At 40.7% G+C, this 26195-nt stretch overlaps 1 protein-coding gene across 14 annotated transcripts; it reads left to right on the top strand.

Annotated features, from left to right (window-relative positions):
- The first annotated feature begins 3915 nt into the window (after positions 1–3915).
- On the top strand, positions 3916–24620 carry SPDL1 (spindle apparatus coiled-coil protein 1). 14 transcript variants are annotated; one of them, XM_064671577.1, is made up of 14 exons: positions 3923–3993; positions 4536–4649; positions 5793–5840; positions 7510–7693; positions 9736–9912; positions 10224–10418; positions 10687–10836; positions 11440–11538; positions 12323–12433; positions 14903–15043; positions 16501–16610; positions 17218–17405; positions 18551–18896; positions 19002–19118. In XM_064671577.1, the coding sequence occupies exons 4-14, from the start codon at positions 7535–7537 to the stop codon at positions 19099–19101; spliced, it is 1776 nt and encodes a 591-aa protein (XP_064527647.1). In that variant the 5' UTR covers positions 3923–3993; positions 4536–4649; positions 5793–5840; positions 7510–7534; the 3' UTR covers positions 19102–19118. The 14 variants fall into 14 exon arrangements, with proteins under 14 accessions (XP_064527642.1, XP_064527635.1, XP_064527641.1 ...); XM_064671576.1 differs by lacking the exon at positions 19002–19118 and adding an exon at positions 23794–24620 and having other exon boundaries at positions 3925–3993; XM_064671572.1 differs by having other exon boundaries at positions 3916–3984; positions 4536–4628; positions 18551–19118.
- The last annotated feature ends 1575 nt before the right edge of the window (positions 24621–26195 follow it).

The following is a 26195-nucleotide window of genomic DNA, read 5'->3' as shown; positions in this document are numbered from 1 at the left end:
AACTGAAACTTATAGTCCTCTGGATTCTATTTAATGGGAGGTGAAAGTGTCCCATCTCAAAAGTGCAGAACAGTTTCATATTTACCAAAAATCTGGACAGAGTTAAACCTGGGCTTTTACGAAGCTGTGCTAGCAAATAAAGTAATATGGCTTTAAATTGTGCAATGTTAAGTGTTCTTAAATCATGAAGAGCAAGAACACGCAAATAATAACAAACAAACAGAACACAACTTAATGTTCCACTAAGTTTTTATTATAATGACCCCTGGGTCTGTTGGGCCAGAGTGACAGCTCCTAATCAGCCCTTCTCAACAGGCTGCTGCTACTCACTGGGTTGTAATTAGCAGGGAAAGACCAAGAGAGCTTCTGTAACTCATTTGTTTTTATTTAGATAAAGACAACAAGCCTCCTCCTCGGGGGGGAAAACTAGCCCCTACACATTTACTTGCTGCAATTACTCCCTTACTTATGTGGAATTCTGGCTTGCTGGAATAGATAAGACTCACAAAACACGGATTTCCATTTGACACAGGGTTAGCAGTGCACAGATTTAATTCAGTTTGGTGATATAAAATGTCAGTAAACAAAAGTATACAAACTACACACTTTGTGCTTCAGTAACTAGTGGATTTGTAGAATCTCTATAGGGCAATGGTTGTTATTGAGGTCATAAGCAGGAGAAAAGTTTCTAAGAGCAAGGGACTAAATACAACCTAAGCTGAAAAGAAACACGAAAAGCGACTGTCTTTTCATAGATAAATGGGACAAAAGTATTTGTTTCCATAAATCCATAATTACCACAAACAATGGACATAATGACCTTGTCATTCTATGCTTTTCTACAACCTCCTAGAGTGAAATCAAGCTTCAAAGCCAAGGCATCCTGGGATATATTAGAATTAGACACTGTAACACCAGGGAATGATCCTGTAGCATTCTGACACTTGACAAGTTGCTACCGGCTTGTTAAAAACCAGCACATGGATTTTACAAGTTGTAGACGTGGTCTGTAGAACAGTGTCCCAGTGACAGCCAATTCAGCAAGGGGAAGAGAACAGGTGTGAAAATAATGGCATGTTTTAAATAACGAATTAATTACTTTGCATCTAAGCTCCTAACTCTGTTTTAAGGCATAAACGGAAATTCTTAGCTGAGGAAAATGTTATGGAGTTTGCTAAAATATTTCATGTCAGCTGTCATATGTGACTGTGGAACCAGAGGGGGAAGCAGCAGCTATTTTAAGTCTTTTAAAATTTAGCATGCTATGAGGGTGGAGTAATCATGTTAATACTTAGCATTTACAATGTATTTTATTTTTTTCCAAGATGTACTCACTAACTGTCATGAGAATTACATGGATTTGTTAATTAAGTCGCTGTTATCCTTATTTTAAAACAAGGGGGTTTAGCTGGGGGTATTTGGAGTGGTTAATCACACAGTGAATGCAGCAGAATCGGGATTAGAACAGGATTGTCTCGTTTCCTGTCCCTGTTTTAATCAACTTGGTATTCTTGCCTGTCTAGATCATTCTGTATTTAATTTTTAATCCCATTCCTATTGACAAAAGCCAGACTCATATTTTGATAGAATAGTAGGAGCAGTATCATTTTGGTAGTAGTAGTAGTAGTAGTGTTTTATTAGCTCCCTCTGTCAAATTTTATACTATGTGCTTATTTTCCAAGCCCCTTTTTTTCTTAAGACATCTATTTCTGTCCCAGTTGCTCCAAATAGGATTGTTATCCTTGCATCTACTTACAGCCTGTTGCTTGAATTTAATCTAGCATTACTTGAAGCATGTTTCTTTAAAGGCAGAATTTGGTATCAGAGGTTTCTGTGCAGTGGCTTTTGTTAGGGATGTCACATCAAATAGAATAATAAGTACAAAATACATGAATCTTGCAGAACAGATTAAAAATTTAACCACTGTTTAAAAGGTAAAAATTACTAAGGTTTTCTTTTGGGGCAGAATAAAATGGTACATAGACACCTGACCCTGGACTTTCCAATAACCATCAGGAGTCTATGGTGAAACTCCTGCTGATTAATTTTGCTCTTCTTGCTGGATATCACTCAGATCTTCACTGGCTTAGGAAATCTATGAATACTGTACAATTTAACACTATGAAATCCCTCCCTGGGACTCCCCCCTGGTGCAGGAAGTGAAGATGAGTAGAAACCAGAGCAAGCTAGGGAAACAAATAACAAGTTAGAAGGTTAGTTGACAGCATGAAGTTGTGTCAGGGCAGGTTTAGGTTGGATCTCAGGAAAAGGTTCTTCCCCCAGAGGGTGGTTGGGCACTGACCAGGCTCCCCAGGGCAGTGGGCACGGCCCCAAGGCTGGCAGAGCTCAGGGAATGTTTGGACAACATTCTCAGGGACAGGGTGGGATTGTTGGGGTGTCCTGGGCAGGGTCAGGAGTTGGACTGGATGATCCTGATGGGTCCTTTCCAGCTCAGCATACTCTATGATTCCATGCTACAAGCACTCAAACTTGCTGTGTAGCTTGGACATTAAAGCTCCACAGAACCCAAGGGAAGGTTTGGCTCAACGAGGAGGTGGTGACATTTCCCAGGGGCAGGCAGCCTCGGCAGCCCTGCAGAGGGACGGGATTTCCTTCATGAGGGAAGCAGGCAGTGGGATAGACCAGACACTTGCAGCATTCTACTGCCAGCCCCATATCTCTCCTGTAGAACACTGCCTGGAGGAGCTGATTGCCCCTGGACTTTGCAGGTTTCCCAGATGACACAGAGCACTCTGTACATTTGGACTCTCATCGCTTACTCCCCGTGTTTCCTTTGAGCGAGGTGGCATTGTCCGTGACTCTGGAAGCCAAGCATGTCCTTCACACCTCCCTGGGTATGGCTGCAGTGCTGGAGTTGAGCTTTATTACAACATTCCCTCTTTGGAAAATCTCCCATGGGCTCTGTGCAAACATTCTTCCCCACCAGGGAAGGCTTAACACAGTGAATGTTGTTTAACGAGTACAAGAGCAGCCAGACTACGATGGCAACCTTGGCCACCCTCCTTTACCATTGCTTCCAACCCTTGCACCCCAGACTTCATACAAATAGAAGGTTGCTGTTGAAGAAAATATGAACACGGTGCTGTGCTAAAGAATCATACCAGGGGTATTTAACAGCTCAGAGCACAGGGAACAAGTGGATCAGGCTCTCTGTAGTTGGCAGGATGGGTTGCTCACTATTGCTCCTGATATTGTATTGAGCCCCTCAAGATTTGAATCAGACTTTGCATTTTTTTTTTTTAATTGGTAATCAGTAGCTGTAGATGGACAGTTACAATGAAGCCATTGCATTGTGATTGTTTTATGCTTGGCTAATCTTTTAAGGAAAAGGGCGGACAATCCCACGATTAGGGGCTGTCTGGAGAGAGCCCCCAGCAGTGAAGTCAGCAGGACTGAGCAGTAAGCAGGGGAAAGGAATTCCGGCAGTGGGAGATCAGGAGCATCCACCCACTGACCACCTACTCAGAACAGACCTGACTGAAACAAAGAGAACTGCACCTGTGGGCTAAGACATGACAGATGTAACTAGCAAATATGGGCTTGGGTACTCATGAAATGGAATTCGTAATCAAGGAATGCTGATGCCTCTGTTGAAGCGCGGAAATAGTGTAAAGATTTGCTGATCGTTGAGCCGGCCTTTGCATTGCACAGACTAGAACAACACATAGAAACCCCTTGGCTTGGTGTGTGAATCGGCGCTGCGAGCTCGCGTTCGGGACAACGCTCCGGCACTTAACAACAAAAAACAAGGCGGCCAAGGCCCTGCGAAAGCACCGACACGGTCCCTCCAGGGACAACTCTGCGCTTCCCCGGCACGAAACCCCTCACACAAACGGCCCTCCCGGGTCTCGCCCGCGCATGCGCGGGCCGGGGCGGTGCTGGGCGGGGCCAGCTCTCGCGAGACTTGGCTGAGGGGCGGGGGCGCGGAGGCGATTTGAACGGTGGGAGCGGCGCCGGTGAACAGTCAGGGCGGTGAGGGGGGAGCGGGCAGGAGGGGGGTTTGCCTTCTCCCTCTGGCGCTGCCTCGATCGTGCTGCCGGTGCCCACCCCTGTCCCTTGGGGCGGGGAAGGTGGTTTGCTGCCCTGCGGCCCCCGGTGGAGCGGGGGGAGCCTACCCTCGGTGTCCGTTTGGACATTACCGGGTGAGGGCGGGCGAGCGGGTGGGGAGGGGAATGGGTGCGGAACGAGAGAGCAGAGGTGACATGGCATTAATTACACAAAGTGCTCCCAGAGCCAGCTCCTGGCCTGCCCGGGGCTTTGTGGTGACTGAAAGATGAGGCTGTAGTGTGTTATTTCTGCGTTTTATAGCTGTATACGTATGTGTAAATAGATATAGATACAGATTTATAGCATGTGATATGGCATATAATATATACATATCTAGCACGTCCTATAGGATATAATATATCTATAGTATATAATATAGGATATAATACATCTGTGGTATATAATATGGGATGTAGTATATCAATGGTATATAATGTAGTGTATAATATGCTATATTCTGTGTGCAGATAGTCTCTGTAGTACTCACTAGCCCAAGAAGGTGTTTTTTTGTGGAAGGTGATTAGCCCCGAAAATATTCCAGCTTGAGTGTGTGAGGTGTGGTAGGTGAAGGACGGGCTTGTGTGAGTAACAATGGAATTGTCGGGGGAACAGCTGGGATGAGGGAGAGAAACCACCCTGCTAATTATGTCAGAAAACTCAGAAATTTTCTCAGAAAACTGTGCAGGTGCTCCTGGAAGGATCAGAGCACAGGCAGCTGTTCCACGTGGCCCTTGGGAATAGCAGATCAACCAGAACTGTTAGAGAGGGGGAGAAGAGAGTCTGCCTGCCAGAAAACTGCCTTTTTATCTCCTACCTTATTGTTTTTATTAATGAGTGCCTGAATGGTTGAATAATCGAGGTGTGCAGCCCTCAGCCCAGAGTCTGTCATAAAATGTGTTAATTAGCCAAAAGTGAGGAACTCTCTTGTAACTCTTAGAAGTTGCTCTCCATTTATTCTGCCCTTATTTCGCCTCCTGCCTGCTCACCTTGCTACCTATTTAAATACTCTTAAAACGTTTTCAGGGCAATTTACTTAGCCTCGTGTACAATATTAAATTGCAGGCAGTTATTTCCTATACAACAATACAGCTTTATGAACAAAACTACTTGGAATTAGATTACCTGCATCTGGAATTGACAATGGAATGTTGAGAGTGTCTGTGCTCCAAAAGGCACACTTGCTTTTTTCCCTAATAGTAAGCAAAGAACGTGTGAGTAGGAAAGCTATTTCTCTTTTCCTCCATACTTCAACTATAAAATAAAATAAAAAAAATAAGATTTTTTTTATATATATATTACGCAGTAATTTATTTATTAAGAGCTCAAAGGTCTGCTATGTGAAACTGGAGGGGAAATGCAAAAGAGACTGAAGAATTAGGATGGAGTGAGACAAAAATCCCTGAACAACCCTTAAAAATTCCATGTGTTCCAGAAGTAGGTGACCAGGGTGTAGCCTGTTTACTTGCCCCACAGGCCAGTTGCAGAGCATCCCTCCTTTGGCAGCACTGCCTGGTCTGGCTGCTTCTAAACTGTCTGCCAGCTGCCTAAGTGAGATTTGAATAAGATTTGCATTTATATGGGGGTTTAGGTTGTGATCTGCATGTTCATGAGGCAGCCCCAGGGTCAGGCATGTTCTGCCCAGGGGCTGCTCTGAAGGACTGTGCTGGGGTGGCAGTTCAGACTCAGCTGCACTGGACAACTGTTGCTTTTATTTTCTTTTAAAGGTGGAGTGCAAGAATAAAGTCAAGAAAGGCTACAATGGACTTCTGAAGGTGAGTTAAACATGTTATTCATTTAATTTAGTAAGGTAAGAGCAGTCAAATAGCTGTGTTGCCTCTATGCTGCTGTCTGATCAGAAGATAAAGCTATTTTAAAAATTCTGTTTCTGTAAGTGAGCAAGAATTCATTAATTCTCTTTAATGGAAATAGATGCCAGGAGTGGTTGCCTATGCACTTGTATTGCTACATCCTGCCTTAAACATTTAATTTTTAAATTGTACACGGTCTATCTGTCCTTGCAGGAGCATAATACTGTTGATTCTTAGTTACAGTTTTGCAACAAGTGTGCAAAACTAGGATTTCAGGCATTGCAGTGGTTAGATGTGAAAAAGTGAAATTTCAGAGCATGGCTGGATAAAGTCTCTTGGTGTGTGTTAAACCTGGATAGCAACAAGAAGGGAGAAGAAAATGCAAAACCCAGAATTTAATAGCTTCTATCTGGTGTCTCAGACTATGCCTCCACTATTTTTTTCTTTTAGTGGGAGGTGGGTAACTCCACAAGGAGTTTTCCATGTTGAATAAAAATTAGCTAAAAAAAAAAAAAGCGAAGAATAATAAATGTGCCAATAAGAAATGGCACCAAATAAATTGCTTATGGGAAAACGAAGAGTTAGATCTCCAATAAAGAATTTAATCCTCAATTTATATAACAGTTATGAACCCTGGCTTTGAAAAAACAACTGCAGATTTTTTTTTTTGTGTGTTTATCTATCATTGGTACCTCCTGCTTTCTGAGCAAACTCTTGGCATATGTTGTTCAGAAGCCCAAGTTGCTTAGCATTTTCTCTCTTAATAGGATTTTTTGACAGCATGCTGATTTAGTAGATTTGAGAGCAAGCAGTCACACAAACTTATGGTGTTAATTTGACTTGAATTTTATTTTTTTAAAATATTTGGTTCGTTGGATTTACTTTGACTCACTTTTTGCAAAATTCACCTTGTGTCTTTTATGCTCTGCAGTGACAAATGGATGAACTTTGTGAAACATGTGCCAGGGAGATGGTTATTAACAAAGAGGTTGCCAGCAGTGAAATTTTAAAGTAATGAACAGTTATGAAAGACTCCATCAAGCACTTAAATAAATGCTGTGTTAAAATTCCAGACATTTTAACAGGGTTTCTATTTTTGCCTCTTCCCTTGAACTGCTTTCATCTGGGTCTATATCCCACCTAATGTTATTAGGAGTAAACTGGCCTGCTAATACAGCTGCCCACGTGAATCTTAAGTGTTATTTGTGTACACAAGTCATCCTATACTTGGTGGGGCTTGATTTGTCATACAAAGAAAATATTGCCAGCCATGTGCATAAGTGTTTTTATAAGATTAATCCCTGGCCCACTCTTGTCCTTGGCAAGAGAGCTGTGTACCAGATTAATTCTGGCTCTGGGGGGTGAGGAAACCAGGTATGCAGGAGTGCTTTTGCTGCATGCTGTTAGTTAAGATGTAATAAAGAGTAAGACATCAACCAAATTCATGAAGAAATAGCTATTATTTTACTGTTCATAGGTCTGTTTGTTTGTGAGCTGTCTTGGTTTTGGTTGTTTGTTTTTTTTTTTGTCTTAATGCAAAAAATATATCCTTGTATCCTGGTGAAGAAAGGAAATCCAGTAACTTACTGGAACTTTTACTGCAAAGTATTTTTTAACAATTTTGTCTTTGCAGCGTTGAAGTGACAGAAGGAAGGAAAATGGAGGCAGACACCATTTTAAGTCTTAAACAGCAACTCAAGGAGGCAGAGAATGAGAGAAGAAAGGCAGCAGAATATGGTTTGCATTTGCTGGAGTCCCAAAGTGAAGTCCAAAATCAGCTGGATCAAACACGCCGTGAACTGACTGAGAAAACTGAGGTGATGACTGTTCAAAACTCAACTTTCTTTTATTTTAACTGTTTTCTGCAGGCACAGGTGTTTGAAATGCCTTTTGGAGTCTCCATTAATTTTAATAAACCTCCAAGAACTTGTACAGAGGGCTTTTTTTTCCTCTGCTTTAAGACATTGAGCATAATTGTATCTAACTGGGACAGGGTTTCGTAGCTAATTATGCATCAAGTGTTCTGTACCATGTAGGACTAATTGCCTTTAATGTAAAATGAATGCTAAATGCTACAGTGATTTTGTTTCAGAGCATGTGTTTTGCCTCTGTTCAGCAATTCATTCGTATGTGCTCTCCCTATAAGCTTTACATCATTTAAAGCTGTGAGAAGAATGTGAGCAGCAAGACTGTAAAATTGATTTCTTCTGTAGTAAAGCTTTCACATTTTTCACATACCCAGGGGTCCTGAACTTATTAGGACATTTCTTTGCAGCTCAGAAAAAAAGAGTAGTACAGTGCTGAAATACAGAGGTATTATTTAGTTGACTAGTTTTCTTCTTACTAATTGTTCAAGAAAATCACAATCAGGAAAAATCTCTTCCACTTTTCATAAAGACTTTAATTTTCAAGTTTGTTTTCGGCCAGCCCATGTTTCATATAGACCATTTGTCTTCATTTAGCCTCTTTCTGGGTGTGCATCCATCCCTTCTCTTGGGGTAGAGACAAAATGTGTGTAATTTTTGGTTTCTCTGTGTTTTTTCATAGCAGCTGGATGGTTGTAGCTATTCTGAAAGAGCAGGATTGCTTATTTTGGTTAGTTTACCATTGGGAAGCTTTGTGTGAGAGGCAGCTGAAAGCACAAGTGATAAGGAAGGCAGGGCAGGATCATCCTTTCCTGCTGACAACCCTGTGCTGCCAGGCTGCACCCCCAGGTTGTAATCCTGTGTCAGAAGCTGGAGCCAAGAGCTTGTGTGAACCAGCTCAATTAGCAACTCAGATTGCAAGGGCAGAGGGAAGGAGTTGGGTGCTTTCACTCAGTAGAATAACATCTTGTGTGGGAACTGTGGTTATCCAACAGATTCTTTGGAGTCTCTGGCTCTCCTCTTTGGAATCTGAGAGCCAAAGCAGTTCCTGTGCACACAAATTCTTTCAGAACTTTTGTTCAGAAACATCTCTGTTCTCTCCTGTACAAGAGTGCAGACATAATCTGCTTGAATTTTATCATTCTGGGCTGTGCCCAGAAGTGCACTCCCAAATCTGTCCTGTGCAGTGCCTTTATCTTTGAGTTAAAGCTCTTCTCCTGTTGTATTTGAGAGCTAAGCCTGTCCTTGATAAGCTGTGTCTGGGCCACAGAGGTCAGTCTGATACCTGACAGCTTTTAGTTTTGCTCTGTTCCTTTTTTTTTAATTCTGGTTTGTGTTTTAAGAGTTAATTTATTTTGAAAAGAAAGAAAATATCCTGCATCTTTAGACTGGTTTGGCTTTGTTATTACCATTTCTGCTTTCAACACTCTCCTCTTTTTATTTTTTTCCTTCTCCTTAATTGCTGGCTGAATTGAAGAGTAAAATGAAGCTGCCTTTTATAATTAACAAACATGCAATCAGGCTGTTTAAAAAATCATTCTTCAGTCTGGAAGGGTTGATGGGATTTATTCCAAAACAGCAGACAATTTAACTGTCTTTTAAAACCATTGCACTCAGCTGTTCTGCAGTGGGGGAGACACTTGATGGGCTGTAACAACTTTTAACATAATTGGGTTCCATGGTGGTAGGAAAATGCCTGTAAACTCTTGCTAAATTTCTTTGTGACACCTGCAGAAAAGATGCCCACACATTTCATGTTGTGTGCAAAGAAATAAACAGTTCTATGAAGAAGAGAATCTTGCACAATAATAAATCATAATTTTAGAGCAATTGTTCCTTTTTTTTTTTTTAAACGTGGGTATTCCCTAATTAGAACTCCAACAAAAGATTGAATGAGCTACAAATATCTTGGGTTTGAGTCTGTACTTTTCCATAAATGCTTAGGGATCAATGTACTATTATGTTTAGATTTATTAATGTGCTATTTCCTTCAGAAATTTGAACAAGAGAAATACACTCTTCAGAGAGAAATTGAACTCAAGAATCGGATGTTGGAAAGTTTGCATTTTGAGTGTGATTCCCTCAAGCAGCAGCAGAACATGCAACTGGAAACACAGAAGGAACAGCTGGCCAGAGCCTTTGGGCAAGAAATCAATGACCTTAAAAACAAGGTTTGACAACTAATATGTAGCTAAAAGGTTGTTAGTAGCCTTTTAGATACTCTAAATTTAACTTATAATTGCGTTCTTAACTAGTAAAATAAATAATAAGTAGTTACAACGTGTAGGAGTTTGGTTGATTTTTAACAAAGATCTGCACTGTTACTTGTTAATTAGAGGATATTTCACATTTAATTATCTTTAAGGGTTTATTCTTAAGTTGTGTTTCTAAGACATTTTCTGTAATTGCAATAGTCAGAAGTATTGTGCTTTTCAAGAATTTATTATAAAATGATACTGCTTGCTTGTCAACTGTTTTTAAGTTGGAGAACCTGAAAGCAGAACTTGATGAAACCCGACTCTCAGAGAAACAACTGAGACACAAAGTGGAGCATCAGAAGGAAATAATTGCTGCCAAATCAGAGGAACTGCACATGATGTCTGAGCGTGTCCACGAGACCATGTCCTCAGAAATGCTCAACCTGCAGATCGAGCTCACTGAACTAGAAAGTGTGAAGGTGTGTGAGTAGCACTGAACCATTAGGACTGTAGGCTAATTGAAGAGCAGATTTTGCACTTATTTCATTATAAGATGTGTTGTGTGGATTGATTTATATTCAGACAACGTGCACAGCAAAAAAATAACAGCTAGACTTTAATACCTTCTCTTCTTCAATATAATGTTTTGTCTTAAAAGTAATTACTACTGACAACTGTCTGGCTCACTTGGGCTTGCTTTTCTTCCAGTTGTTTTAAATACTATTTATTTCATACTTTTTTGTTTAGGCCAATGTTGAAGAGAAGCTGAATGAGCTTCAGTACAGCAAAGAACAACTAGAACTCATGAACAGTAACTTACAGAACCAGCTGGAGCGCCTGCACGCAGAAAAGGAAGAGAGGGAAAAAGAAGTTGTTTCTTACTGTAATGCATTAGAGGTATTCTCTTAATTTTATAGGACTTTGGCAGATAAGCCCCAAATAGCACAAGTTGTGGTGCCAGCTTTTTGGTGAAATTGGAGTTTTGAGGAGTTCTGAGGAGGGAGAGGAAAGAGAAGGATGTTGGGTGATGGTGTTTGGTGTTGCCTGTTGGTAAATGCTCTGTCTTGGGGTTTTTTGGGGCAGGCTGTGTAAGGAGAGCTGCCCAGCCCTGTTCTGCCTCTCAGTGACCTTCCCACAGCTCACTGCCACAATTCTTGTTTTGATTTCAAGTTCCTGGGAAAACTTGTGTTGGAGGGTAGAGGCTTTGTGACTAACACAGCAAGGCCTGTGGTCTCCATACCACTAATCCAGTCAACAAACAGCAAACCCTCAAAGGTTTTTAGTTGTGTTCCTGTCATGAAGAACAGTGGAATATTAAGCCTTTTAGTGAAATGAAATTATCTTGTCTTAGTGACTAGAACTGTATGTACATTAAAGTACTGCAGTACAATACAATCTGTGCTAAAGCATAGGAAATTAGAGTTAAAACTATCTGATTAAATTCATGTATGCAGAGCATCAGATGCTTGAATGATTAATATCCTCTCTGCTTTAATCTAGAAAGCTCGTGAAGCCAATCAGGAGCTTCAGGTTCAGCTGGATCGTGCAGTGCAACAATCTTTGGACCCTACAAGTAAAGGCAATTCTCTCTTTGCTGAGGTACAATTACACCATAGATGCCTGAGAAGAAAATACTTAAGTTTGCTTTGTTATATTGTATTGAAAATATTAGAGTGTTTGTACCTGATCTGGCCAGCACATATCTCTGTTCCTCAGATATGACTTCAGTGTTGATCTGACATATGGAAAATCATTTTTATGCTCTCCAAAGTTAAGGAGTTACTAAAATGAATGAACTCACTTAAAGTTACCTGGCTATCAAGTCAAAAGTTGTGAGTGAGGGCTCATGACTGTTCTGTGTGCAGATCTTGACTCTAAGTAGTTTTGTTCAGCTGGTAAAGCCTTCTTTAATGTACAAGACAAGTATGTGAAATACTAAAAGATGCTGATAAAAACTGTCTTACAAACATGCTGAAAATGTCAGGATGTTTGAGCATTTGGGAGGGTTCTTGAATTGGTTTTGCAGTAAGAGTTGAGCTGCTCTTAAATGCATAGGGAGGTATTTTGGTGCATGGTTCATTTTCTTTTAAACTGTTCTGATGCCAGTGAACAAAACTATTCTGCAGCAACACTGAAGCATATGAAATGGTTCTTTATTTTGATATCAAAAGAACAAAAGAAAAATCTGTTGCACTTCAGCAGCTATAGCACTTCTATTACAGGGGGATTATCAATAGCCTGTATTTTCAAGTACTTTTGCTGCAAAAGCAGTATTTGCAGACTGAAGACTCATTGCTAGGCAACATGTCCATGTAAAACTCCTCAGCCAAGTGAGAACAAGTGTTATAACTTGCCAGTAATAACTGTTCACAATATTCTGTAGGTGGAGGACCGTAGGGCAGAAATGGAACGGCAGCTGATCAGTGTGAAAGTAAAATATCAGTCCCTCCAAAAACAGCATGCATTCACTAGAGAACAGTTGCAGAGAATGAAGGTATGACCATTACTGTAATACTGCAGGTGTCCTTGGGCACTGCTCCAGTGCACAGCCTGGGGGATTTGTTACCTTTAAAATATGGTACAGTGGTCTGGGGGGAGGGAAATGGGAATAAAACCAAGTGAGATGTTGTTGTGCTGTTTGACTTCTACTGTTCATCAGCATTTTTGTTTTGCTTCTACTGCTCCTGCTTTATCCTAGACCTCCACGTTGCACTGAAGGCACCACGTTTGCTTACTTTGGCAGTAGTTGTTTAATGGATAAAAGTAAAACTCAACTCCTGTCAGTCAAACTACCATTCAGTTTGTCTTGGTAATTGTTTTTTCTTGTCTAGTCCTTGTACTACATGAATCATATATTTGTGCACTGACTGTCATTGTCAGGAATGAATGTCAAGAGAAGGACAGGCTTTTACTCCCATCACACTGTGGGTTTTGGTTTCTGGTTTTTTTGCCCTCAGGGTTGCTTTCTTCTTTTTGCCCTCTCTTTTTCTCTGCTTTTCCCTATTTTTGGTGCAAGAATAAGTCATAACTTTTGCCATACCTCTTTCATTTAGACTACACTGTTATAGAATGGGAGCCTGTTGGTTAATGTTGAGAACTAGTTGGCAGAAGCTGACTTACAAGATAATGGCAGAGCTGCCAGCTGTTTTCATGTTGGTATTCTGATTTTTTTCCAATACTAAAGTGGATCCTTTCATTTTGATCAAGTACTTGATCATGAAGTTTGAGGAGAGTGCTTACAAATTGAGATTGATGATCATAAGTTGCACTGAAAGTACAGGTTTGTGTTCCCCAGCTGTTGTGGAGGAGGTTGAAAATAGTTGAAACAACATTCTTAAAGGAGAAGGCAAAAAACCTAAAAATACAGCAAAGATTTGAGTGAGCAAAGTCATTGGGTAGGATCAGTTTGTTCAGAAATTTTCTCCTTGTAATATGAGGGTAGGTCAGTCATAATGGTTCAGTGTGTAAGAAACATGCCTAATACTGAAGACTTCCACCAAAAATGGAGGCAAATTGGTATCCCTGTTCTACTGCTTAATGCTTTTATTTGGAATTTCGATTTGTACTCGTAACATTTCTTCTGATATCAGCACTGGAAATAAGTAGTTGGTTAGGACAGCTGTTCTGCTTAAGCTGCCATCCTAGATCCCTGTTAGCCTCCTCTCTGCACTGTGCTGCTGTGTGTTAAAGCTCAGGCTGTGCTTCTCTCCCCACTCACAACTGATTCCTGCAGTGGAGGTAGCTTGCTGCAGCTTTAGTTGTCAGAATGTCTCTGTGTGGTACTTGCTGGTGACTCCTGAAGATCTGAGTCCTGAACAGAAAGTCCACAGCACTCCTGTGAAAGTTCTACCACAGCCCAGAGTATCCCTTTGAGTTTCTTAATGTCCCTGTTCTTTGTTTTTATGTGGATCAACTGCAACTTGTAATTCTGATAGCAAGAAGCCTTTTGAGTCAAAGGGGGAAGATGAGGTGTCTGTGACTGGGAACCGTAAGATAATTTTAGTCAGCCAGTGTTGGGGAGGGGTAAAATTTTGCCTCCCTTATGTTCTGTAGAAGCTGTGAGATAATTTAATCTTTCTGGAGCTCCAGTTTGTGTACAGAACATCAAAACCCTGTAGCTGATACAGGAGATTGCATAGGGTAAATGCTCTCCTCTCCCTTTCTCCCTCAATCTGTAGTCTTAATTTTTTCCCTTGATCCTCTCCCTGTGATTTCTCCCAGTGTCCCAATAGTGTTACCTTATCCATACTGAATATATTGATAAAAATGCCTCAGTGTTCACCAACACCCTCTGAAGTCTTTAATGTCTTGTTTTTCATATTGTTTCCCCCGTTGTTTAAATGTCTGATGTATCCCTTGTAACTCAATGTGTTAAGACCCTTGTAAACATGACATTAATATATTAACACCGTCAGAAAACTTTGCTTGAAAAGATGTGTTCCACTGGAGGAGAGAGAAAAAGCTGAAATTTTTGGGTTAATATTGCAGAAGGCAAACATGGTGGTGTTATACCTCAGAATCAGAAGTGGGGGGGAAAAGGGATTGAAATTTGTGGGTTTTCTCAAGTGAGAAGTTTTCAAGATTCATTTTAGCTTTGATAAATAAGCCTGGGCTGCAGTTGGGTTCTAGCTGACTGGGTGTTTATGGTTTGGATGTGGAATGTTGTGTGTCCTTGACAGTGCATTTACAGGTTCTTTAGTCAGTACTGAGGAGGGTGTGACACTCAGGACTGAGCTGTTCAGGGAGTTTTCAGCTCTCCTGAGGACTTTCAGTGTCAGTCTATGGTGATAATTGCTAAGATTGTTATGAAGGCTGAGTTTAAACATCCAGTGCACTTCTGTATTCAGGATTAGAATTACAAGGCTTGAGTACCTGAACAGTTCTGGGCAAGAGGCTGAGACTTTCAGTCACTAATCCCAGTACTTGTTGTAAAGATTTATTTTTTTTTCCCCTTTTTTTCCAGCTGCAAATGGCTACACTGCTGCAGATGAAAGGCTCTCAGGCAGAATTTGATCAGCTGGAACGTTTACAGGCCATGTTAGAGCAAAAGAATGGGGAAATAGAAGATCTGCTGATGAAAGTGAGGCAGCTGGAAAAATTTAAGGTATGTGGTTTGTAACTAAGTAGAAAATCTTAAATGGAAGCTAAAACATGAGAACAAGAATTACGAAAACTGGTTTGAAAAGGGATCTCAAAGCTACTCATACCTTTATTTGACCCCAACTGTGTTTTACAGTTGGGGAATATATACTCCTCAAGTTCAGAGAAGCAGAAAATTCAAGACAGGGGTTGAAGAAACAATTTTTTGTGGGTTCCTGTGTGTAGCACCTTAATATCTTAGTTACTTGTAGCATTCAAATCCTATTACTTGGTCAAAGTTCACTGAGCTGTGACATCTGATTTTTCTCATGGAAGGTGTAGCCATTTCACACTTTTACTGTTTGTACTTAGGCTTTGGCATTTTTTGGTGTCTCAGCTCTATTGAATTTCCTGGATATTTATTTTTTAACGTGTCTTAACTTTACAGTTGAACCCTGCTCTTCTCTAACCAAGCTGAATTATTTAATCATCCTTGTAAAGCAATTTTTTTCAGTCCTCTTATACAACTTGGTACTATCTTGCCAGTATTATGACAAGTGAGAAGTACTTGAGGACCCTGGGTCACTAGTGTAATGTTACTGATGTTTATGTGTTTACAGAGAGCAGCCTCTTTTAATTCTTGCACTTCTGGACTCGTTTGGCCCTTTCTTATCACAGCTTTGGAGTGTAAACTGGGGTGTATTAGCTTGTGCAGTAGGATTATGCTTTCCAGGATAGCCTCCTCTCTTCTGTATTTAACCCAAGTGGTGTAAAGCCAAGCTTAACCCATTTTAGTAAGCAATTGAGGAAGCCTGATTGTTTTACCAGTTTTCTCATTTATGAGCTTTATTTCTGTCTCTAGGCCATAAATAAGTGGTGTCAGGAAACCAAATACTTGATTCCAATAACCAACCCAAAGTATCTGCAGTCAGTGACTGACTGGGAGGTCTGTAGGACACACTATTTAGTCTGGTTGCTGCTGCTTCAGAAAAAAACCACACAACAAAAACCCCAGTGGCACATGTTACTGCATTTATGGCATCTTTATTATCAACTAACTCCCCCATCTGAAATATGTAATTGATTTTGAGATTAACTGTTGATTAGCATGGCTTGTATTCCTTTGGGGTCCAGCTGCTGAAGCCTGGAAATAAATGGTGGAAAAAACCCCCATGTGTGTTAACTAAATATCCTGTTTCAAGTATAAAGCAAGTTCTGCAGTGCTATTTGAAAGCCTTCTGCAGTTGAGATAACTTGCTTTTTTATTTTTTTTCAGTGAATGGGAGAGAACTGTCAGTTTTAGTGCTATTTGACATTTGTAACAAATGAGGAGGTACTCAGAGCAACTGAGTTATCTTCTGTGTTTAAATCCCTGTATGCTGAGGCTTCCATAGAAATGCATGGAAGATGTCACTTAAGGACCAAGCTAGTGTGCTTCTGAAAGGTCACTGCTTGACAACCTGACACTTCTTTATTTATCAGACTTTATATGAGAATATGGAAGAATCCAAACCTGGGAGTAGCAAAAAAGGAGGCGACTCTGAGGATGAGTACTATGCAGATTTACTGAAAATTAAACTCGACAACTCCAAGTAAGTACTTACAGTCTGAGCCCCAGAAGTTGGTTGTAGCAGGGTTATCTTGTAGGTACTTGGTTTTTTTCTCCCTTTTTTGTTACTGTTTGTATGCACTGACTGTAAATACAGACATGCTCCTTGCTGTATTTTCTAATTCATTATAGGAATGAGAGTTCTCTGTTTGGAGTTCAATTTACTGTTTTAAAAGAGAGCAGCAGAACTGTTGTATCTTGTTGCTTTCTTCCACGCTCCTAGATACAGGACAATTCAGAACTTTAATAATTTAAAACTTCATCTGTATGAGATTCTTAGTCTATAGGCCATATATATTTATTTCCCTTATCAAAGGAAACAGATAATAACACTTAAAATGGTTTATTGGACTATATAGTTGTGTTCTTTGACTAGTGAATTCCATATTCATTAATTAGCAAGTTCATAGTGTTTGGCCTCTGACTGTTTTTAAGCCCTCAGATCCAAGTGTATAAATACAAATTTGCCATGAAGTTGCTGTGTACTGAGTTGACTTTACACCTGCTGCCTTACTTAAAAAAAAAACAAAACAAAAAAACCAAAAACAAAGCAAACCAAGTCTGACTTTATAATTTCCCTCCCACCCCAGCAAGGAAACTGAAACATTGAAAAATGAACTCTCCTTGCAAAAAATGAAAGCTCTATATGAGAGCCAAAGGGTCCTGGAATTTGAAAGGAAACTCTTTACCAGTGAGAGGCAGTTGCAGACGTGTCAGAGTGAGAATATGAGCTTGAGAGTTATGCTGGATGAGCTGAAAATGAAATATGAACCTGAAGGTAAATACAACTTTTCCACTTGGGGGGGAAAAAGTAAATAGCTGATCTTCTGCACCTTCACAAATGGGATGACATCAAACAGGAAGACATTGCTTTAGTTCCAGATGTAGAGTAAACTTTAAATGGCTGCCTTTTTGATAATAACCAGGTCCAAAACCTGCTGAACTGAAAGAGAAAAGCCCTGCTTTGCTCAAGGACCTCCCTTCAATGTGTCCTAACAGTGACTTCAGAAGACTAAAGAGTGCAGATGAGTGTTCAGGGGCTTTATGGAGCAGAGCTGGACAACCACAGTCAAGTGGGTGGGAACAGATGCTCAGGAGGTGCTTTTCATAACAGTAGCAGCATCTTTGTGTTGATGAGAAGCCTCAGTTTTCTGAATGCAGCTGGCAGGAGCTTTGTGATAAACTGCAAAGCATTTAGAGGAGAAACTGTTCAGTAGCTCAAGTTACTATGGTTTAAATTTTGACAGCAGAGGCCCTCCTGAAAACAGCTGATAGCTGAGTGTGTGCAAAATAAGGGAGCTGGAGACTGTGGAGGAAGATGATTCTATTTAAGCTGAAAAAGGGCAGGTTTAGATCAGATGTTAGGAAGAAATTCTTCCCTGTGAGGGTGGGGAGGCCCTGGCACAGGTTGCCCGGAGAACCTGTGGCTGCCCCATCCCTGGAAGTGTCCAAGGCCAGGCTGGATGGGGCTTGGAGCAACCTGGGCTAGTGGAAGGTGTCCCTGCCCATGGCAGGGGGTGGAACCAGATGAGCTTTAAGGTCCCTCCCAGACCAAACCACTTTGGGATTCTATGCATGGAGTGAGTTGGTTTTGTACTTTTCCATACCCAAAGGATTTGACTTTGAAATCCTGGTTGTGAAAGCTTACCTTAGCAGCCTGTAGTTCAGAGGATCTAATTAAAGGTCTTGGTGAAAAGGTAGAGTGGATGATGTCTCTTTTTTTTTTTTTTTCAAGCTGGCTTCTGTTGGGCTTATTAGACTATATGAAGGGACATTCTTTAAGGGATCTAAGTTGTCTATTAAAAATTATTGCATGATCTTTAGTCATGTGAAATGTTTTTTTAGTTCTATTATGAACATGTTGGTGGACAGATTAACTCCAGCTTTGCTTCTGTACAAAAAGTATATTCCTTTTTTCCTTAGAATTACCTAGAGGCTCTAAAGTTAAAAAGAAGAGGGAGAGGATTCCAGTGGACACTACTTGTGAATACTTGGACAGCAAAAGTACTCCAGTAAGAGAAGGTGCTCTCACTCAATTGCCAAGTAAGGAAGGAAAAAAGATAACTGCCAAGTACTTGGAGCAGAGTGGTGCTTCTCCACTGAGACAGGCTTTCCCAGCATCCCCGTTCCACACAGCTCTGCAAGCAAAGAGGAACACAGTGGAACCTGAAAGGGAGAAGAAGAGAGTGAAATTTCAGGAAGACAACCACGAGGCCTTTTCTTCCAACAGCAGAAGTGGAAATAATTCCTTGACTTCAGCTGCCCTCAGGTCAGTGTCAGCTTCTGTCTCTGCTCAAGGCAATCAGCACAGACCTGCATCTCTTTTCTTTCGCTGCATGAACTTTGCTATCCAGTTCTTTATCTATTTCCTCAGTGTTGCATGCCGGGTCATTCCTCAGCTCCAGCTGCCTACATTGAACCTCTCAATACCTTTTAGGAGGACTAAAGTGGTGACTAATAAAAAAGACTCTTGAAACTGTAACTAAAATAACCTTGCCATTACTTGAAGACAGGTAGCTTGACAGCTCGCTTGGTTTGCTCCAACCTCAGAGACTTCTTGTTTTCTTGGTCTCTTCCAAACTGCCACACACCTGTTACACCTCAAGGTAACAAAGGCAATAGGTATCATGCTTCAGTTTGATACCTAATTTCAGCCCTCATCAACTTGCAGATTTAGCTAAAAGCCTAAAAATTATTTAAAGTCATTCTTAACCTGAGTGCTGTTAACAAAACTGGCATCGTACAAGATCACAGAGAATTAATCAGCTGTTTGTGTTGTCAGACAAATGACTTGCATAATCTGGATGCATGATAGCTGGAAAGACAACTGCCAAATTAACATCACATTATTGCCCTGAACTGAGAATTTTAAGTTACTTTTTGCTAGATGGTAAAGTAACTGAGAACAGTCATTATCTCCAACTTTTTTATCTTGGTTAAAGGACTGCTGATTTCTATTTTCTATTTTTCCAGTGAATGCTTTTTGTATTCTGTTCATAATCTTTGTAAACACGTTGGTTTGGGGGGAGAAAAAAGTCTGGGCTTGCCTAGATGCTTTGAGCTTACAAGTTGCTGATATCTGCTAGAAGAAATAACTTAGTGAGTCTAAAATGACAGCAGCTCTGAAGATGGAGGAAGGCCTAACCCATGGAAACCTGCACAGTGTAGCCAGAGCTAATGGCATTCAGAAGTAATTGGATTGATCCTTTGACTCTTAGATCAATTAGTCAAGGTTGCATGGGTGTGATTATCAGACTTAAAGTAGCCAAAGGTTGCAGTCTTCAGAAACAGCCTGGAAAAAATATGGCAGGAGCAGCTGTTTGAGCAGCTGTGTCAAAATGTGCAGGGACTGTTAGTGAGGAGGGAAGATCAGGGAGGTCAGATGTGGGTGGTGAAAGTGGAGAGGAAAGATGGGATAACTGAGTGATAGTGGTGTGTTTTGACACGTGCAGGAACAGGTAGCGTGGAACCTGGTAGGAAACATTTCACTTATTTCCTCACATTCCTTTTGGAAAGGAAGGTAGAGTGTCTGCCAACAGGAAGTTGTTGGAAACAGTTTATGTGAAGTGAAGGGCTGAACTTACTAGAGAGGGGGTGATTATTTGAATAATCATGGAGAGGGTTTGAGTGGAAATTATTTATGAAGTTGATGTTTGAAAGCAGAGTGCATAGAAAAAATGGAAGAGGAAGATGAAGCCATAGCTCAGGGGGAGGTTTCTAATCTTGCACCTCTTGCTGTTGGTTCAAATAAGGAACAAGACATAAATCAATAACTTTTAAAAAATAAAAACCACCAACACAATTAAAAAACTGCCACAAAACTCCATATTAGCTGTTTTCAATGATGGTATGAGCCTGGTAAGGGCAAATCTGTACAGGAAGTTCTGTTTGTTTCTGATGGTGTTAATGAACTACTAAATCCCCAAATCATGATGCTGTTAATATGACATGGAGGGTTTACTTAACCCTGATCTGCTATGATTTATTATGAAATAGGAAGTCATGATCAAGTCTCAGTATTTGAGAAGTTGGATTTCTAAAGACTAAAGGAGTCTCTGGACTGTTCTGAAATGGATATGGCCAAACCCTAGGCACAAAATCTATTGGCAGCTTGAGTGTGGACCTGAAAATGGAGACTTTGGGGGAAAAATAATGGTGGATGGTAAAAATAATGCTAAATAATTGTCAGCGTTTGAACTTGTGTTAAATAAAATATGATGCTCCAGCTGAAAAGGCTGTCGTGGCCTCTGGGGCTTGGTTTTGTGACTGGAATAGTTTCTGTGCAGTAATTAGTTTAGCTCTGTCATTATTGGTGCATGAAATGTGGCACTGAAAAGAGCCACTGTAACTGGGAAAGGACTGCAAACCTCATTTCTGGAAAGTGGGGTTTGGGAAGCTTTGTCACCTTGGCTCAGGAGGTGGTGAAGTGGTCAGGAGTGATCTGTGTGTACTTGTGTGGGTGACAAACTCCCTCCTTTGAAGACACTTTCTTGCTAAGGTCATTTGGCATGGTACAGGTACATCACTTCAGCCTGTCAGCACATGGATCTGCACATGTCTGTGTCCTTACAGAATCTAAAGGACACATTGGAGGAACTTATTAGGTGATGGGGCTGATTTGGTTGTGGTGTGAGAGTGTTGAGACTAAAGATTTAAATATTCAAGTGATTATTATTAATTATCAGTTGCTGCTGAAATTCAGGCACTGCAAAGGCTGTGTGCAGTGGTATCTTTTGTTGGGCCACCTGGTCAATAAAAAGATACATTTCTGTATCGAAATGCTTTTCTTCCCTTCTGAAACTGAAACAGCAAATTCCAGCCCTTGCTGCACAACTTAGTTTGCATTTAGATTTGAAGTTGTTTGCTTTAGTTTGATCTGAAGAAGAGCTTGTGTGCCTGAGAGCCTATTTGCTCCCTTAAATTATTTAGTTGGATTACATACACCAAATCTACTTCACATGCCTGCAGCCATTTGGCCCAGCAGGAGATCTGGATACTAATAATCTCTTTGGGGTTTTAGGCAAGCAGAGCTTCACCTGATGAGACAGTTCATCTGCCTTAAATGGGTAGAGCTCCAGTTATAACTCAGTTTTGGAGTCTGCCCAGTCACAGCTTGATAGAATCATGTCATAGCTTGGTCTTTTTAAAGGTGGAGGTGTTTAACTGGTGCCTGTTCTTCCTGATCCATCCATTTCCCTGTGCTGACACTTGGGGATCCATTGTGGTGCTCTAAGGGATGGGCTGAGAGCTGTGGTGGGTCCCACACTCCCACCCAGCTGCTTTCACTCCCTCTCTTCCACAGGTCTAAGGAGAACATTAGATGGAAAAAGCTTGTGGGGAGAGATAAAGATGACAGGGATCCACTGATCCTGGGCAAACCAGACTTGGGGAACATTAATTTACCAATTAAAAGCGGTGGGACAATGAGAGAGAAAGAAAACTGCCTCCCCCCTGTGGCCCAGCCCTTCCTCCCTGACTCAGCTTCATTCTTGGCTTCCATCTCCTCCTCACAAGAGACACAGAGTGAATTTGGTTGCCAGAGTTACATCATACACTGACAGAATTGCCTAATGCTGTTAGAGGGCAGTATTTTGTATAAATCCTGTGGTGCTGCTTTGGAACGTAACCTAAGTGAATTTGGTTTTATTTGGCCTTTTGGTTTGTTTGAATCCTCTCTGTATTTTTTTAGGCAATCCTGGGTGGCAATTTTGGCTGTTAGAGTAGTGGTTTTGGTGCCCTTGGGCAGAGGTTGTTATAAAGCAGAGGAGTGGAGGGACAAAGGAAGGGAATCTGCCACAGGACCAGATGGACAGAACTGCCCATCCCTAATTCCTGCTCTCTGGGAGGCAAAGACTGCCCTGCAGGTGAAGTGCAAACCACAGAATCATTACTGGGAATTACACAGGGAAAAAAAATGTGTGTTCTGTCTTGCTGCTACTTTTGACTAATTTCAAATGTGAGGCAGCCTGGGGGAAGGTGACCACAAACAGAAGGTTGTCAGCCATGAGAATGACCTGGTGGAGCAAACACTGACCCAGGGCAGGGGCACAGCAAAGCCTATTTCTCATTAGTGTGAGACAGTGCTTGTAGGGAATAATATTGCTTGCAATGCATAATAGTTTGATTTTAGTTGGAATCTGTAGCTAAATTTCCCCAAACTGTTTTGTTACAGCTCCTTTCACAGTCCTCATGTTGAGCTGCAGGTCTGTCTTGCAAATAAATCTCTAACAACTGGGTAGCAGCTCTTTTTGTTTGGAAAGCCTTCATTGAAATCAGCTATCAGGGGCTGGGGTTGCTCTTGAGAGCACTAGAAACCCACGAGGTCACCAGAGAATTGCTTTAATGTATGTGGTGATGAGGGAGCATAGGTTTGTGTTGGTATATAAAGCCATGTTTAATTTGGAACTTCATTTTTTGTGGTTATTTTCACAACAAAAATTATGTGGAACAGTCTGTGGGTGATTTGGTTGGATAAAATACTGTTATTTATCAATTGTTCTATTGGCATGTTTGCATGTTAATTAAGTTAAAAATCAGATTTAGACATCTGAATACAATGTTTTGATTTCAGAATTACTTGTCTCTTTACCAGCATTGAGGCAGTTGTGCCCCCATTTACATTCACAGCAACATTAAAACATGTCAGTGGGCAAATGATGCAATTTAGAGCCTGAAAATAAATTTTCCTGCAGCAACTAAGATATTCAGGCATTAAAATAAAGGCAACAGTAGTACAGAACTAGGTGGAAACTAGTAGAGTGCTCTAAGGGTAGTCTTTTTGGTGGTGTAGAAGAAGGAAACTTGACTTCAGCATATTTGTATTATGTTGCTGGGACTTGGAGGGGATTTGATCTCCTTTGTGCATGGCACAGTCACTGGTGTTTTTGAAGGCTGATCCCAACCAGAAAACACACTCAGGAACCTTTTTTACCCAACATTTCAGCAGATGAGGTGTGTGGGGGAGGCTTTAAGTGATGAAATGTGATTAGGACTGATATAAAAATGCTCTGTTTCAGTCTCATTTTCTCCTTAAGCCCTGCTTGCTCTGTCTTTGCCTATGGATGGTCTTCCATGCCAGTTGGCTTCTCAATTCTGCCTAAAACTCTTACTTTTGTCCTATTTTATATAAACTAAATGTGTATTTAGAATGGTTGCTTTGCCTGTAGGTTAACAGCTGAATCCAGATCTGAATCTACAGAAGAAGATAAGAAAGAAAATAAAATCACGACGGAGAAGAAAACAAAAAAGACAAAATATACAACCTTGTATGTACCTTCCAAGAAAACCCCTGAAACACAGTGTGCTCAGCAATAAAACTTACACTTCTGGAAGGTACCTGGACAATTTGGAGTCCTGCTTCAGCAGGAAATACTGAGTAAGCTTGTCACACCTCAATGTGCAGGTTCCTGACTTAGGTATTGATCTGCCTTGTGTTCTGAAGAGTATGAGGGGGTTAATGAGAGCTGCACTTTGATAACTTCCCAGAGGGCACTGCTGGAGTTCCCTTCACTGGGACCTCAAGTGTTGCCTTGTCTTGGCTCTTGGTGAAGTCCCTAAATGTGCTGTTGTGGAGGAGAAGCACTTGCTGCCCTGGTTTTACTGTATGGCAGGACAGGGGAACCCTGAGCAAGACAGACTGGACAGTGTTGTTGATGGAGGACTTGGCTAAGTCAGGTTCTCCTGAATTTCTTCCACTTCCTGGATTCAGAATTCTTAATGTTTTTTTTTCCTAATGATGTTCCTTTTCAACTTTCAGGCTGACCTGATGGCAAAGGGAAACAAGGTTTTTATGTGTTTTGTTGGTCAGTATTCACTTGAAACTCTGACTTCTTGTATTTGTACTAATAATTAAAATAAAGGTTTATTTCTCTTTCTTTATAAAATGTAGTCTGTATTGCATTTGAAAAGAAACATGTATCTACTTTCTAAATGAAAGGCAAGGTCTTTTGTAGAAATTGTTTAAAAAAAATCAATAAATGCTAAGAAAGTATAATGCAGGTGCTGTGTGTTGTCATGCTTTTAGGACACCATTTTGTAACATTCTGAAGGTCCTGCAAAATAATTCTGAGCAGAACTTTTAAGCTTATTCCATTGATTTATTTTTTTTTTTTTGCATTTATATGGAAATTTGAGTAATTCCTTTGAGTCATACTGCAGTTTAAGCTCCCTCTGGTGAATGGATTAGCCACTGTCTAGGTAAAAGGTTCTTATATAAGATGAAAGTTATGTAGGACTTCTTTTAAATCCATCAGGGAGAAACAATTCACTGGGGCACAATGTTGCCAACCCACTGGCTTGGTCACAGTTGTGCCAGGTCAGAAGTGATGCCCTGGGGTTGTGTGAGCTGTGACTGTGCACAGGGGTGGCTTTAGCTCATCACTCACCTCACCCAAAACTGAACTGTAAAACTGAGTCACAGCCAAGTGACTAAAGAGGGGGGGAAAGTCACTTAAATGACCACTTATGGCTTCTCCCTTTCCAGTGTGGAACTAACTCATCATCAGACCATTGCTACACAGGGAGGTTCAGGCACAGCCTGGTGGCTGCTGCTGATCAAAATAATCAGAAATCCATGTGTCATACAAGTTAATTGTATCACCATTAATCTAAGGAATTTGCATCCAAATTCTTCAGTTGGTTATTGAGTCTCCATAAGAGAATATCTTCCTGTTATCTCCTGATATTCCATGAGATTACTGGAAGCAAATGTATATCCATGAAATAGTTCTTACTCTTCTTGATTTGACTGCACATGTGAACTTAAATGCTGCTGTGTTGAAGAAATCCTGCTTTTCCTGCTACAAAATGTTAGAAGAAAACTTTTTTTTTTTAATGCAAATGGTGAAAGTTACCTTTGTTTATTGTCACTGTAACACAAATAGCATAAAACATAATACTGCATGTACAACTGCAGTACATGATTGTTCTACTTAAGGGAAAACCTCAGGTAAGCTGACATTAGATGATGTGCTTTAAATGGGAGTACTGAGCTGTAGATTGTCTAGTAAGACAGTTAATTATATGTTAAGTTATGTTAATTGTATGTTGAGTTACAGTTAATTATATTTTGAGCTACTTGGCAAATATGGCATTACTAATTTTTTTTTCTAAATAGAAATAACTTGTTAATTAATGCTGCAAAGTCCCAATCAGTGATATCCCAGTTCTCTCTTACCCTCAGGAACTGCTTCACCTCCACTGCTGGAGTTTCCTTGGAGTGTGTGAGTTTTTCATCTTATGCAATATTTGTGTGCATCTCTTGCACAACTACAGCAGGTGGGGGAACATGTCTGGCATTCAGGCTTTGGTTTGGCCATGATATACTTAAGGTATTGTGTCTGAGAGTCCTTTGTGCATTGTCTTTTTTGGTTCTGTTGTGTCACAGCAGTTGCTTTTTTTGCAGCTGCTCACAGATCTTGGCTTGGAGTAGAATTCAGAGGCAGTTAAATGCAACTTCTGTGTTCTGCTCAAGTTCTCCTGTATGATGGAAATTAGCACAGCTAAAATTGGCTAATTATAAAGTCAGCATCTTAAAAGATCTGGTTTTCTGGAACCAAGAGCAATGTTA

This window comes from Pseudopipra pipra, chromosome 15 (genome assembly GCF_036250125.1).
Source record: "Pseudopipra pipra isolate bDixPip1 chromosome 15, bDixPip1.hap1, whole genome shotgun sequence".
In the NCBI taxonomy this organism is placed as follows: Eukaryota; Metazoa; Chordata; class Aves; order Passeriformes; family Pipridae; genus Pseudopipra; species Pseudopipra pipra.
The sequence above is the reverse complement of the archived record's forward strand: the minus strand, read 5'-3'. Positions and strand labels throughout refer to the sequence as shown.

Coding starts and splice junctions, on each gene's coding strand:
- SPDL1 (XM_064671572.1), top strand. CDS start 7,535: ATGGAGGCAGACACCATTTTAAGTCTTAAACAGCAACTCAAGGAGGCA. Junction 7,694..9,735: donor AACTGACTGAGAAAACTGAG/GTGATGACTGTT, acceptor TATTTCCTTCAG/AAATTTGAACAAGAGAAATA. Junction 11,539..12,322: donor GCAATTCTCTCTTTGCTGAG/GTACAATTACAC, acceptor AATATTCTGTAG/GTGGAGGACCGTAGGGCAGA.